At 34.7% G+C, this 15,071-nt stretch overlaps 2 protein-coding genes and 1 pseudogene across 2 annotated transcripts; 2 read left to right on the top strand and 1 right to left on the bottom strand.

Annotated features, from left to right (window-relative positions):
- The first annotated feature begins 3,552 nt into the window (after window positions 1-3,552).
- LOC114412656 (LRR receptor-like serine/threonine-protein kinase FLS2) lies at window positions 3,553-8,022 on the top strand. Its single transcript, XM_028376628.1, has 2 exons — window positions 3,553-6,796; window positions 7,395-8,022. Exons 1-2 carry the CDS (start codon window positions 3,652-3,654, stop codon window positions 7,739-7,741), a joined length of 3,492 nt encoding a protein of 1,163 aa, XP_028232429.1. The 5' UTR covers window positions 3,553-3,651; the 3' UTR covers window positions 7,742-8,022.
- On the bottom strand, window positions 7,962-8,940 carry LOC114412657. Its single transcript, XM_028376629.1, has 2 exons — window positions 8,811-8,940; window positions 7,962-8,725 (listed from the first exon to the last, which is right to left on the bottom strand). Exons 1-2 carry the CDS (start codon window positions 8,874-8,876, stop codon window positions 8,138-8,140), a joined length of 654 nt encoding a protein of 217 aa, XP_028232430.1. The 5' UTR covers window positions 8,877-8,940; the 3' UTR covers window positions 7,962-8,137.
- On the top strand, window positions 8,918-14,011 carry LOC114411333 (annotated as a pseudogene).
- The last annotated feature ends 1,060 nt before the right edge of the window (window positions 14,012-15,071 follow it).

Raw genomic sequence — 15,071 nt, 5'->3', positions numbered from 1 at the left:
GGAATTTATTTGTATTCACTAAATCTATTATAGTATTTTATTTAATACTAGGGACAAAATGGTCTTTTTGTTCAAAATAAATTTATAAAATTATTATAAAATTCTCAGAGCTTGTATGCATTAATGATATCCTTATATTAAATAGTTAAATTAAAATAAAGTTATTTAAATTAATTATGCAAATCTAGGTTTAATAACTTTAAGTTAAGGGTATGTTAGTAAATACATAATTTAAATTTAAAAATATTATTTCAGAAAAGAGAACTCAATTAAATTATTTAATTTTTTTATTAATTATATTATTGAATTAAAATATTTAATTTTACTAATGATTAATTTCATCGACCAACTTTAATAAAATATCAATTATCATATCATTCATCTGTTAAGAAAATTCTAATATTTGTAAAGGATAATAAAGGTGCAAGTTGAGCAATTTCAATTAATCATGTCGGCACGCGTGTTGCCTTTCTGCTTTCTGGTCAGTACATCTAGAAAAATGACATATAGTAGTAGTAACCTTTATTTGACATAAAGTAAACTGTTAAATTTGACTTAATTCAAATTAAATATTATGATTCAGAAAAAAGAATAAAGATATTTTTTTTCTTTTCCACGTAAGTCCACCACATTTGATTTCAATTAGTAATAGTTAAAATCATAGATTACGATTCTCTGCGGTTATTTTTTGAACTACAAAAATACCTGGCCTTTAAAACAAGTTGTCCTTACATCAAATATTGGGTGGGGGTGGGGGACTGGTTGAAAAAATAAACAGGAAACGAAAAGGTGCACCATGACACACAGTTGTTTGTGAGTTTGAGAGTTAAGGTTTGAAAATTTTATTTGAATAAAATCAACTTGATGTGATTTATGTATTAATGTTTTTATTTGAAAAGCAATAAGTTATAACAGTAAAACTTTTGGGGGATTGGCTTTAAAAAATTAATAACGGGGAAATGAAAACCTGCTTCATACATATGACAAGTTGTTTGTGACTTTGAGTGAATGTTTGAAAATTGATTTTGAATTAAATTAATTTTTAAGTAATGTGACCTATGTATTAATTATGTATATCTTTAAAAGCAAGTTAATAATAAAATTTAATTATAATTTTTAATCTAACACAAAAGTACCTAAAGTTGTACTACATTAACTTAAAATTAATTTTAAACTGAAACTTAATTTCTCAAAAGTGAAATAAAATCAAATACGTAAATATTTACCTAAAATCAAGTTAACTAGTCAACAACTCTTGAATCTAGAGGATTCTCATCCATCCAGCCTAAAAGCATTATCTCAAAAGAAAAAAAGTATTGCGCGCATTACATGATATATTAAACTTGGCACAGATTAACGGCTGGGTGTTAATTAGGTTCAATCCCACTACTTTATCGTTCCCACGACGAATTATTTAAGTCACACTTTCATTTAGAGATATGAGAAGCAATAGCCGAGGCACTCCTCTAATTAGGTGTGAAAATGAGTCAAGTCAAATCAAATTTAAGTTCGACTTAAGTAAAATAAGTAAAATTTGAGTTTGTTCATTACCTGTCATAACTTTTTTTTTACATAAAAGTCTGGTTTGACCTACCAACCTATTTAGAAATCTGCTTAAAGACATTTTTAACCAATTAATTATTTTTAAACCTAGTGAAATACTAACTAAAAAAAGAAACTTATAAAATTTCGTATACGTAATGTACAAATCCAAAAATAATTGATAAACAAAATCATATTGAATTCAAGTTATTAAAGTACAAAGTATATCAAAAGAAAATAAAAAAAAGCATAATATTAAAAAATATATGGATTAAAGATGATTTATACTAATATAGTCAAATAAAAATATTTAAATTGTCTGAAAATGTCTTTACAAAACATTCTTTTCTTTGAAAGTATTAATCTAGTTGCATTATCCTTTTAATTTGAGTTTTGTTCTTTTTGAAAATTTTTCACATGCAAGTGAACTCTCTAAGCACTTTATGTCACTTCATCTTGTCATTCATAATGCCATAAAAATGGTATAGATAATAGTTATTATTATTATTATTATTATTATTATTATTATTATTATTACTTAAACAAGTCGACTTGTCAAGCTTAACGAGCTTTTTTTATAGTTTAACTTTGACCTTTTTATCTTAAAAAAAACTTTTTAGAAGTTTGAGTTTGTTCTTTATAGTAAACAAGTCAAGCCGAATCAAACCTTAAATAGGTCAAGCCATAGGTCCTTGAAAAGCGACTCTACTCATTTTCATTCCTACTCCCAATACATGTTTTAGTATTGTTTATAATTTATTAAAAATTATAAAATTAGGATAGTCTAAGACCTAGTCCTAATTTTATAATTTTTAATAAATTATAATCAATACTATTTTCAATAAATTTCACTCAATCTTAAAGAATTTATTTTAAGAGTGTATTAGAAAATATGTTACTACTATTTCTTAGATATATATAAAGTTTGTATAAACTTAAAAAAAATAACTTTAAAATATAGGTTTTTTTAAGAAACAGATATAATTTATTTCTTAAGTTGAAATAATTTATACAAACATACTAAAAAATTACTTATTTGGTTAAAATAAGTATTTATTTTAATAAATAAGTTTAAATAAAATGATCTCGCTGACCAGCTATATCCAGAGTCCAATGTTGTGGCATGGCCAGTAAAGAATATGTTCAGCTTCGTCTTTGTGCTAAACTAAAGAATACACAAAACAGATACACTTTGGTAGGGGTTATAAATACTGATTAACAGCTTAGAATTTAATTGTTGTGCATGTAAGAGTTTTTCACGAGTCAATAAAACTGAACTTTAATTACCATATGCTGATATATATAACCCGGCCCCTTGAATCATATAATGTTTGCAAAATCGTTGAGACGAAAGAATCACAGTTAGGATGTGGAAGCTGTAACTATTAGTTTACGATAATCACATCCGAAACAAGAAATCAAACGCGCTATAGTAAGCTAAATCCACACGTCTGAACCCAATATCACAGCTTCACATTTAAAATATTGTTTTTGGCCGTTATTTTGCGCAACTTGCATGGCACTATGCTATTAATTATCTATTATTACCAACTTGCTTCTTTGGCTTTATCACACAACTTGCTGCAAACCGCGTTTACCGATATGCATTCTCACTTTTTGCTTCTCATGGCCGATTTCTAGCTTTTATAATACACACCATTAGCTCCAGTAGTCACGCTCAACTCCTTAATTAATACATTTTTATTTTCTATGGATAGCCATATTGTATATATCTACCATGTGCACTATCTTTCTTTTAAACCTTAGAGGATACGTATATATTTATATTTGACATGGCGTGTTCTATGTAGTGTCTCAATCGGTAGAAGATGCAACCTGTTTCGTTATACCGTGATGACCTCGTAAGTCAAATTTAAGATATCGAGTCCTTGTCCAAACAATCACTGTTTGTGTTCTACGTAACATTAATCCCTGCTAATGTTTGACTTGACTACATGTCACTGAACACTCTCTGTCACAAATGGGGGGCCATGCCTTTTGAAATTATTGGTGGATGAATGAAAATTAACTAGTATATAAAGGTTACACTCACTTCAGTTTTTATATCAGCAAACTGCCATTGAATATTCTACCATATTCCACACAGTGATGTTGTCCCTAAAGATTAGTTTGACTATAGGCATAGTCCTTTCCATTGCATCCATAGTTTCCCATGCTGAAACAAGCTTGGATGTTGAAATTCAAGCTTTGAAAGCTTTCAAAAACTCCATCACTGCTGACCCAAATGGGGCTCTTGCAGATTGGGTTGACAGTCACCACCACTGCAACTGGTCTGGCATTGCATGTGATCCACCTTCAAATCATGTCATTTCAATTTCCCTGGTTAGTCTTCAGCTCCAAGGGGAGATTTCACCTTTCCTTGGAAACATTTCTGGCCTTCAGGTTTTTGATGTAACTTCAAACTCATTCTCTGGCTACATTCCTTCTCAGCTCAGTCTTTGCACTCAACTTACTCAACTGATTCTTGTTGACAATTCTTTATCAGGTCCTATCCCTCCTGAATTAGGAAATCTTAAAAGCCTGCAGTATTTAGACTTAGGTAACAACTTCTTGAATGGAAGCCTCCCTGACAGCATATTCAACTGCACTTCTTTGTTGGGTATTGCTTTTAATTTCAACAACCTTACTGGCAGAATCCCAGCAAACATTGGGAATCCAGTTAACCTTATACAGATTGCAGGTTTTGGAAATAGCTTGGTAGGGTCTATACCTCTTTCCGTAGGTCAATTAGCCGCTTTGCGAGCTCTTGATTTTAGCCAGAACAAGTTATCAGGTGTAATACCTCGAGAGATTGGAAATCTGACAAATTTAGAATACCTTGAATTGTTCCAAAATTCATTGAGTGGGAAAGTTCCTTCAGAGCTAGGTAAGTGTAGCAAACTTTTAAGCCTTGAGTTATCCGATAATAAGCTTGTTGGAAGTATTCCTCCTGAGCTAGGAAATTTAGTTCAGTTAGGGACATTGAAGTTACATCGGAATAACTTGAATTCCACCATTCCATCTTCCATATTCCAGTTGAAATCATTAACAAATTTAGGCCTCTCACAGAATAACTTAGAGGGAACAATATCTTCAGAGATTGGATCTATGAACTCCTTGCAAGTTCTAACCCTGCACTTAAATAAGTTTACTGGGAAGATCCCTTCGTCAATAACAAACTTGACAAACTTGACATATCTGTCAATGAGCCAGAATCTCCTCTCAGGTGAACTTCCTTCAAACTTGGGTGCGCTTCATGATTTGAAGTTTCTTGTTTTGAACTCCAACTGCTTTCATGGATCCATTCCCTCTAGCATTACCAATATTACTAGTCTAGTAAATGTAAGTTTGTCTTTTAATGCTTTAACTGGGAAAATTCCTGAGGGTTTTTCAAGGTCGCCTAATCTTACTTTCCTGTCTCTTACATCCAACAAAATGACTGGGGAAATCCCAAATGACCTCTATAACTGCTCAAATCTTAGCACTCTAAGTTTGGCAATGAACAACTTCAGTGGATTGATAAAATCAGATATCCAGAATCTCTCTAAACTCATACGCCTGCAGCTGAATGGAAATTCTTTCATAGGACCAATTCCACCAGAGATCGGAAACTTGAATCAACTCGTCACTTTATCCCTTTCTGAAAATACGTTTTCAGGTCAAATTCCTCCAGAACTTTCCAAACTTTCTCACCTTCAGGGGATCTCTCTCTATGACAATGAACTACAAGGTACAATACCTGATAAGCTCTCTGAATTAAAAGAACTAACAGAACTTTTGCTGCATCAAAATAAGTTGGTTGGTCAAATACCTGATTCTCTCTCAAAGCTTGAGATGCTTTCATACTTAGACCTTCATGGCAACAAACTTAATGGGTCCATTCCAAGAAGCATGGGAAAGCTTAACCATCTTTTAGCATTGGATCTCTCTCACAACCAGCTCACAGGAATAATTCCTGGAGATGTCATTGCACACTTCAAAGACATTCAGATGTATCTCAACCTTTCTTACAACCACTTGGTTGGAAATGTTCCAACTGAGTTGGGCATGTTGGGAATGATACAAGCTATTGATATTTCAAACAATAATCTTTCGGGTTTCATTCCCAAAACACTTGCTGGGTGCAGAAATCTTTTCAATCTTGATTTTTCAGGAAACAATATTTCAGGTCCTATTCCTGCAGAAGCTTTTAGTCACATGGACTTGCTTGAAAGCTTGAACCTCTCAAGAAATCATTTAAAAGGTGAAATCCCTGAAATATTGGCAGAGCTTGATCGTCTTAGTTCCCTAGATCTTTCTCAGAATGACTTGAAGGGAACTATTCCTGAGGGCTTTGCCAATCTTTCCAACTTGGTGCATCTCAACCTTTCATTCAATCAACTTGAAGGTCATGTACCAAAAACTGGAATATTTGCACACATCAATGCATCTAGTATTGTGGGAAACCGGGATCTTTGTGGAGCTAAGTTCCTACCACCATGCAGAGAGACAAAACATTCGCTGTCCAAGAAGAGCATATCTATTATTGCTTCACTTGGATCTCTTGCTATGCTTCTACTTTTGCTGATTCTAGTTCTCAATCGAGGCACCAAATTCTGCAATTCTAAAGAAAGAGATGCTAGTGTGAATCATGGACCAGACTACAATTCAGCATTGACACTTAAAAGGTTCAATCCAAACGAGTTGGAGATTGCCACTGGTTTTTTCAGTGCAGACAGCATCATAGGTGCTAGCAGTTTGAGCACAGTTTACAAGGGTCAAATGGAAGATGGCCGGGTTGTAGCCATAAAAAGATTGAATTTGCAACAATTCTCTGCCAAAACTGACAAGATCTTCAAGAGAGAAGCCAACACCTTGAGCCAGATGAGACATAGGAATTTGGTCAAGGTACTTGGATATGCCTGGGAGAGTGGGAAAATGAAGGCTTTGGTTCTAGAGTACATGGAGAATGGGAACTTGGAGAACATCATACATGGAAAAGGGGTAGATCAGTCTGTGATCTCTAGGTGGACATTATCTGAAAGAGTCCGAGTTTTCATTTCTATTGCTAGTGCATTGGATTATTTGCACTCTGGTTATGATTTTCCCATTGTACACTGTGATATAAAGCCTTCTAACATCCTTTTAGACAGAGAGTGGGAAGCTCATGTCAGTGACTTTGGGACAGCACGAATACTTGGTCTTCATGAGCAGGCTGGTAGTACCCTTTCCTCATCAGCAGCTTTGCAAGGCACAGTTGGTTATATGGCACCAGGTATAAGCCTTTCGTATTTTGCTAATCTCTTATCTTCAATGCATAATATATTTTCATCACAGTTACGTTCATGACAGACTTGCAATTCAAATGAATATTTTAGTTCTTGTTGATTTGTATGGTGAGTAAATCCTGCATCTTAAATTGTTCTAATCAGTGAAAGTATCATAATGAAGAGCTCAAGTATTAAACGTGTGTAGTATCTATTTTCTGTTTTTATTCAATGCATATGAGCCCAAATTTGATTGTTCTATTCGATGAAGGTAGCAGCATCACGAAGACTTGCTGAATTGTTGCTTGAAAACATTAACATTGACTTGTAAGGAATATGCAGAAATATTTGTTATTAGATTCACAGAAGCATGGAGAACTGTACCCATTTAAATACTGCAGATAAACATTTTTCCCTTCTCCATAGTCTGTGTCCAAAGCGATAACTAATTTTTGGTTACTATACATACCCAAGTTTTTTTAAAAAAAAATATCAAATATAACTTTTTGTTTCCAATCCTCTTAGCTTATTAACTTTGTACACCGTAAGTTTTTATTATATAAATTTCACACTCTAAACAAGATATTTCTGCTGTGTAATTCTCAGAATTTGCTTACATGAGGAAAGTAACCACTAAAGCGGATGTGTTCAGCTTTGGTATCATAGTAATGGAGTTTCTAACAAAAAGAAGGCCAACAGGGCTCTCAGAAGAGGAAGGTTTGCCAATCACTTTGCGTGAAGTAGTAGCAAAAGCCCTTGCAAATGGAATAGAACAATTTGTCAATATTGTGGACCCTTTGTTGACCTGGAATGTTACAAAAGAACATGATGAAGTGTTGGCAGAGCTCTTTAAGCTATCCCTGTGCTGCACCCTCCCTGATCCTGAACATCGACCCAACACAAATGAGGTTTTATCTGCCCTTGTGAAGCTTCAAACAACACTGTCTTGTTAAATGATAATCAATCCTTGGAGCTGCTCTTTCTAGAGAAGAAAAATCAAATGACTCCCAATTGCCACATTACTGTTGCCTTTAACAACAGCAAAGTCTTAATGTATTTTCCAATTATGATGAAATGCACACAATCTTTTAGTAATAGATGACAAATTAGCAGGGGACTTGGGTTTTTAAAAATGTATGGAAATTATCAGCCTTCCTTCACAACTATGTGATGTAACATTAATTGCCCAATATTCCTAGGGCCATGATGAAAGAATCTCCCAAGTTTTGTATTAGTCATAAAGGCTCTAAAGTTTCTAGATAGTTGCACTTGCATATAACAATTAGAAAGAAGAATATCATAAAATAAAACAACAAAGCTAAAGAGTAATAACAAAATAGGGATTTGCCTCAATCAGTGGGAGGATCAGTATGAAGAAATTCTTGAATGGTTGAAGGGAAATCCAATTCTCCAAAAGCACCATCAGAAACAAAAGCAGATTTCCCCAAAAGCAGGTGTGCCAATCTCAAAGGCTCTTGCTTCTCCTCCCCACCACCATTCATAAAGTGGTTGATCCACCCATCTAACCTCAGCACCTCTTTCCTACACTTTGGCCCTTCCACACCAACAATTTTTGCATAAAAGCCACCGTCACAGTGGCATGAATCACCTTCATCAAAATCACCATCCCTTTGTTCTTTTACCTCTGATAACCCCAAGAGCTGCATTAACTGTTCAATGTCATCATCATCATCATTGTCTTCAGCTTCATTTGCAGAAGTGATGTGATCTGTTTGAGAATGAGAAGGGTCTTGATTGATTGTTGGAAATTCTTGGGAAACTGAGAGGAATGCTTGAGGAGGTTCACTGCTATCTTGGGAGGGACAAATCTGGCTACCACTGGATTGAAGGAAGATGGGAGAACCCAAAGTGCTTTCTTGTATCTGAGATTCTATTGCTGGTTGTAAAGTTTGGTCTAATTTTAACCTTTTTTCAACCTGAACGAGCATCAAACTTCAGAATTCACAATCCATTAAGAACATGTTACGATGTTGAAATTAAAACTTCATATACGCATAGTACCTGTTTTAGTGAGGAGAAGAAATTGGAATGCGATGACACTGATAATGGTCGAATTTTGTTGTCCATTTGTTTCTTTCCTTTATATGGTTAATATAATATTGTCAACGATGCAGCAGTGGGGTGCAGTATATACTAGATAGAAAGAAAGTATTGGGATATTGGTTATCACATCTTCATTTACCCTAGAACATTAGTGTGTCTTGGAAGTCCATTGTAAAATTGAATTTTAAAGTAATTGATTTTGGTTAAAACTATTTTGAAATTATGGAATTTATATTTAGAAAGCAATTTTTGATTGAATAAGAAAATTATGAAAAGTTATTTCAACTCAAATATAGTTTGAACCTAGAATTACTTTTTAAGGTGAAATTAAACATGTAATTATATAAAACAATGTATTCTAATATGATTTTGAATAATTTAATATGAATTCATATACTATAGATAAATGTGACTTTTTCTTTTTTAATATTAAAACAAAATAACACTTGAATCATGTTAGAAAACAAGTTACATTCAATTGGATTGGATGTGTGTTTGGACAAGTGGGCATTTACTAGCATAGATTTTTGTAAATTTAAATAATAAAAGATATATTATAAATCATAATAATATGCATAATTTTTGTGGTCTTTTTTCTATGAAGTTTAACACTATGGGTTCACACGAATAATAAAAGATTAGTTTAACTACAGTCATAGTAGTACTTTCCATTGTATCCATAGTTTCCCATGCTGAAACAGGCTTTGATGTTGAAATTCAAGCTTTGAAAGCTTTCAAGAACTCCATCACAGCTGACCCAAATGGGGCTCTTGCAGATTGGGTTGACAGCCACCACCACTGCAACTGGTCTGGCATTGCATGTGATCCATCTTCAAATCATGTCTTTTCAGTTTCCCTGGTTAGTCTTCAGCTCCAAGGGGAGATTTCTCCTTTTCTTGGAAACATTTCTGGCCTTCAAGTTCTTGATTTAACTTCAAACTCATTCACTGGCTACATTCCTGCTCAGCTCAGTCTTTGCACTCACCTTTCTCAACTATCTCTTTTTGGAAATTCTCTCTCAGGTCCTATTCCTCCTGAATTAGGACACCTTAAAAGCCTGCAGTATTTGGATTTAGGTTACAACTTCTTGAATGGAAGCCTCCCTGACAGCATATTCAACTACACTTATTTGTTGGGAATTGCTTTTACTTTCAACAACCTTACTGGCAGAATCCCATCAAACATTGGGAATCTAGTTAATGCTACACATATTTTAGGTTATGGAAATAACTTGGTAGGGTCTATACCTCTTTCCATAGGTCAATTAGGAGCTTTGCGAGCTCTTAATTTTAGCCAAAACAAGTTATCCGGTGTAATACCTAGAGAGATTGGAAATCTGACAAATTTAGAATACCTTCTATTGTTCCAAAATTCCTTGAGTGGGAAAATCCCCTCCGAGGTTGCTAAGTGTAGCAAGCTTTTAAACCTTGAGTTATATGAAAATCAGTTTATTGGAAGTATTCCTCCTGAGCTAGGAAATTTAGTTCAGTTGGAGACTCTGAGGTTATATCGCAATAACTTGAATTCCACCATTCCATCTTCCATTTTCCAGATGAAATCGTTAACACATTTAGGACTCTCAGAATATATTGGAGGGAACAATATCTTCTGAGATTGGATCTCTAAGTTCCTTACAAGTTCTAACCCTGCATTCAAATGCATTTACTGGGAAGATCCCTTCATCAATAACAAACTTGACATATCTGTTAATGAGCCAGAATCTTCTTTCGGGTGAACTTCCTTCAAACTTGGGTGATCTTCATAATTTAAAGTCTCTTATTTTGGGCGACAACTTCTTTCATGGATCCATTCCCACTAGCATTGCCAATTGTACTAGTCTAGTAAATGTTACCATGTCTGTTAATGCTTTAAGTGGAAAAATTCCTGAGGGTTTTTCAAGGTTTCCTAATCTTACTTTCCTGTCTCTTGGATCCAACAATATGACGAGGGAAATTCCAGATGACCTCCATAACTGCTCGAATCTTATCAGTCTAAGTTTGGCAATGAACAACTTCAGTGGATTGATAAAATCAGGTATCCAGAACCTGTCTAAACTCATACGCCTGCAGCTGAATGTAAATTCTTTCATTGGATCAATTCCACCAGAGATTGGAAACTTGAATGAACTCGTCACTTTATCCCTTTCTGAAAATAAGTTTTCAGGTCAAATTCCTCCAGAACTGTCCAAACTTTCTCGCCTTCAGGGGCTTAGTCTACATGACAATCTATTAGAAGGTACAATACCTGATAAACTCTTTGAATTAAAAGACCTTACCAAACTTTTGCTGCATCAAAACAAGTTGCTTGGTCAAATACCTGATTCTATCTCAAAGCTTAAGATGCTTTCACTCCTAATCTTCATGGCAACAAACTTAACGGGTCCATTCCACGAAGCATGGGGCAGCTTAATCAGCTTTTAGTTTTGGACTCTCTCACAACCAGATCACATTATCAATTCCCAGATATGTCATTGCATGCTTCCAAGACATGCAGATCTATCTTAACCTTTCTTATAACCAGTTGGTTGGAAATGTTCCAACTGAGTTGGGCATGTTGGAAATGATACAAGCTATTGACATTTCAGACAATAATCTTGCAGGTTTCAGTCCCAAAACACTTACTGGGTGCAGAAATCTTTCCAATCTTGATTTTTCAGGAAACAATATTTCAGGTCCTATTCCTGCAAAAGCTTTTAGTCATATGGACTTGCTTGAAAGCTTGAACCTCTCAAGATATCATTTAGAAGGTAAAATCCTTGGAACATTGGCAGAACTTGATCGTCTTAGTTCCCTAGATCTTTCTCAGAATGACTTGAAGGGAATTCCTGAAGGCTTTGCCAACCTTTCCAGCTTGGTGCATCTCAACCTTTCCTTCAATCAACTTGAAGGTCCTGTACCTAAGACTGGAATATTTGCACACATTAATGCATCTAGTATGATGGGAAACCAGGATCTTTGTGGAGAAAATTTCCTATGGCCATGTAAAGAGGCAAAACATTCACTATCCAAGAAATGCATATCTATTATTGCTGCACTTGGATCACTTGCTATACTTCTATTACTAGTGTTGGTGATTCTAATTCTCAATAGAGGTACCAAACTCTGTAATTCTAAAGAAATAGAATGCTAGTGTAAATCATGGACCAGACTACAATTCGGCATTGACACTTAAAAAGTTCAACCCAAAGGAGTTGGAGATTGCCACTGGTTTTTTCAGTGCAGACAGCATCGTTGGTACTAGCAGTTTGAGCACAGTTTACAAGGGTCAAATGGAAGATGGCCAGGTTGTAGCCGTAAGAAAATTGAACTTGCAACAATTCTCTGCAAATACTGACAAGATGTTCAAGAGAGAAGCCAACACCTTGAGCCAGATGAGACATAGGAATTTGGTCAAGGTACTTGGATATGCCTGGGAGAGTGGGAAAATGAAGGCTTTGGTTCAAGAGTACATGGAGAATGGGAATTTGAATAGGATCATACACGACAAAGGAGTAGATCAGTCTGTAATCTCCAGGTGGATATTATCCGAAAGAGTTTGTATTTTCATTTCTATTGCTAGTGCATTGGATTATTTGCACTCTGGTTATGATTTTCCCATTGTGCACTGTGATTTAAAAAGCCTTCTAACTTCCTTTTAGAGGGAGAGTGGGAAGCTCATCTCAGTGACTTTGGGACAGCTCGAATACTTGGTCTTCATCTGCAGGATGGTAGTACCCTTTCCTCATTAGCAGTTTTGCAAGGGACAGTTGGCTATATGGCACCAGGTATAAGCCTTTCCTATTTTGCTAATCTCATATCTTCAATGCATAATATATTTTCATCACAGTTATGTTCATGATAGACTTGCAAATCAAATGAATATTTTAGTTCTTGTTGATTTGTATGGTGAGTATATCCTGCATCTTAAATTGTTCTAATCAGAGTAAGTAGCATTAAGAAGAGTTCAAGAGTTGAACGTGTGTTTGTCTATTTGCTGTTTTTATTCAATGCATATGAGCCCATATTTGATTGTTCTATTCAGAGAAGGTATCATCATCAAGACTTGCATGATTACATAACTTCTTATTTTGTTGCTTGAAAACATTTAGTTATCAATATAGCCGACGCTACAGCTATGACCTCCCCCCATCCTTCACCCCCTCATTTTTTTAAAAAGACTTGTTACGTTTTCAAAGTTTAATAGAAAAGAGGCATTGGTTACAATTCACACTGGATTAGTATTAATTGATTGTACCAGACATGAAGCAAAGCTATTGGGACTGAATTACCATATTCAGCATATCCCGTACACTGACTATCATTTCCTTTAGTTTCAACCAACCATGAGTTTACTGTGCGAGCTTTCCATCAGGTTTTGCTACTAGTGACTTTTACTAACTAACTTGTAAGTAAGGAATGGGAAGAAACATTTGCTGATAGATTCACAGAAACATGGAGAACACTACCCCTTTTGATAGTAAAGATAATATATTTTCCCACATCTAAAGTTTGTGCCCAAAATCAGATAGCTAAACTTTTTGCGTATGATGCATACCCAAGTTTTTCTAAATATCAAATATAACTTTGTTTGCAGTCCTCTAGCTTATTGACTTAGCATACCCAAATTTTTTTATAAATTCCACTCTCTAAACAGGATATTTTTGCTGTGTAATTTTCAGAATTTTCCTACATGAGGAAAGTAACAACTAAAGCAGATGTGTTCAGCTTCGGTATCATAGTAATGGAGTTTCTAACAAAAAGAAGACCGACAGGACTCTCAGAAGAGGATGGTTTGCCAATCACTTTGCGTGAAGTAGTGGAAAAAGCCCTTGCAAATGGAATAAAACAACTTGCCAATATTGTAGACCCTTTGTTGACCTGGAATGTTGGCATTGAAGAAGTGTCCAGAGCTCATTAAGTTATCCTTGTGTTGCACCCTCCCGGATCCTGAACATCAACCAAATATGAATGAGGTGTTATCTTCCCTTGTGAAGCTTCAAACAACACTATCTTGTTAAATGATAAACACCACCAATCAATCATTGGAGCTGCTTATTCAAAAGAAGAAATATTAAATGCTTTCCAATTACCTCATCACTATTGTCTTTAACAACAGCAAAGCCTTATTGTATCCATGTTATGTTTTCCAATAAATGTATGGTAATTATCAGCTTTCCTTCACAGCCATGTAATATAGAATTCATTGTCCATTGTTGCATGCTTTTTCTTTTTCACTCCCCCTCCTCACTCTTGGGTTAAATGCAAATATACTTTATCTATTCATCAATAAAATTGCACGGTGGAAACCAGGGAAATTACAAAGTACAGCATGCAATCATAATCTTTTAAGAAATAAAGCAAACTAGCAAAACTATAAACAAAAAGTTACAATATTCACAATCCACAAAAGCCAGCCTCCTCAACCTGAAGTTGGCATTTATTGGTTTACTCTTCTTCTAACACTTGCTCTATATATCCTACTCTTTCACGTTTAGTATACAATGGAATTTGCCACTCTTTTTCCCGGAAGCATGAAAGAACCTTCCAAGTTTTCTGTATTCATAAAGGCTCTAAAGTTTCTATCATGTTCAATAATAAATTCCAGTTAAATATAATTAGAAATTTAAATTAAAAATATATATTTTTTAAATTCTTTTCTCGACAAGTTCCAGTTTCAGATTTAAGCTTCACTTATTAATAGAAGTTGTCACTGTACGGCTGTTTTTGTAGACCACATGATGCAATTTCAACAAACTGATTGCATTTGCATTTAACAACTAGAAAGAAGAATATCATAAAATAAAACAACTAAGCTGAAGAGTAATAAGAAAATTGGGTGTTGCCCCAATTAAAGGGAGTGATGTGATCTGTTTGAGAAGGGTCTTGATGGGTTGGAAATTTTTGGGAAACGGACAGGACTGCTTGAGGAGGTTCACTGCTGTATTGGGAGGGACAATTCTGGCTTCCATTGTATTGAAGGAAGATGGGAGAACCCAAAGTGCTTTCATGTATCTTAGATTCTATTTCTGGTTGTAAAATTTAGTCTAATTTTATAACCTGCTTTTAACCTGAGTGAGCATCAAACTTCAGAATTCAGACTCCATTAAGAACATGTTACGATGTTGAAATTACAATTACATATTTGTACCTGCTTTAGTGAGGAGAAGAAATTGAAATGCTATGACACTGATTATAATGGTCGAACTTTGTTGTCCATTTGTTTCTTTCCTTTTGTGTGATT

The sequence above is a fragment of the Glycine soja genome, chromosome 5, assembly GCF_004193775.1.
Source record: "Glycine soja cultivar W05 chromosome 5, ASM419377v2, whole genome shotgun sequence".
Classification (NCBI taxonomy): Eukaryota; Viridiplantae; Streptophyta; class Magnoliopsida; order Fabales; family Fabaceae; genus Glycine; species Glycine soja.
The sequence above is the reverse complement of the archived record's forward strand: the minus strand, read 5'-3'. Positions and strand labels throughout refer to the sequence as shown.

Excerpts from the sequence above, each read along its gene's own strand:
- LOC114412656 (XM_028376628.1), top strand. The coding sequence starts at position 3,652 with ATGTTGTCCCTAAAGATTAGTTTGACTATAGGCATAGTCCTTTCCATT. Across the intron at positions 6,797-7,394 it reads AGTTGGTTATATGGCACCAG|AATTTGCTTACATGAGGAAA; the intron begins GTATAAGCCTTT and ends TGTAATTCTCAG.
- LOC114412657 (XM_028376629.1), bottom strand. The coding sequence starts at position 8,876 with ATGGACAACAAAATTCGACCATTATCAGTGTCATCGCATTCCAATTTC. Across the intron at positions 8,726-8,810 it reads TCTTCTCCTCACTAAAACAG|GTTGAAAAAAGGTTAAAATT; the intron begins GTACTATGCGTA and ends ATGCTCGTTCAG.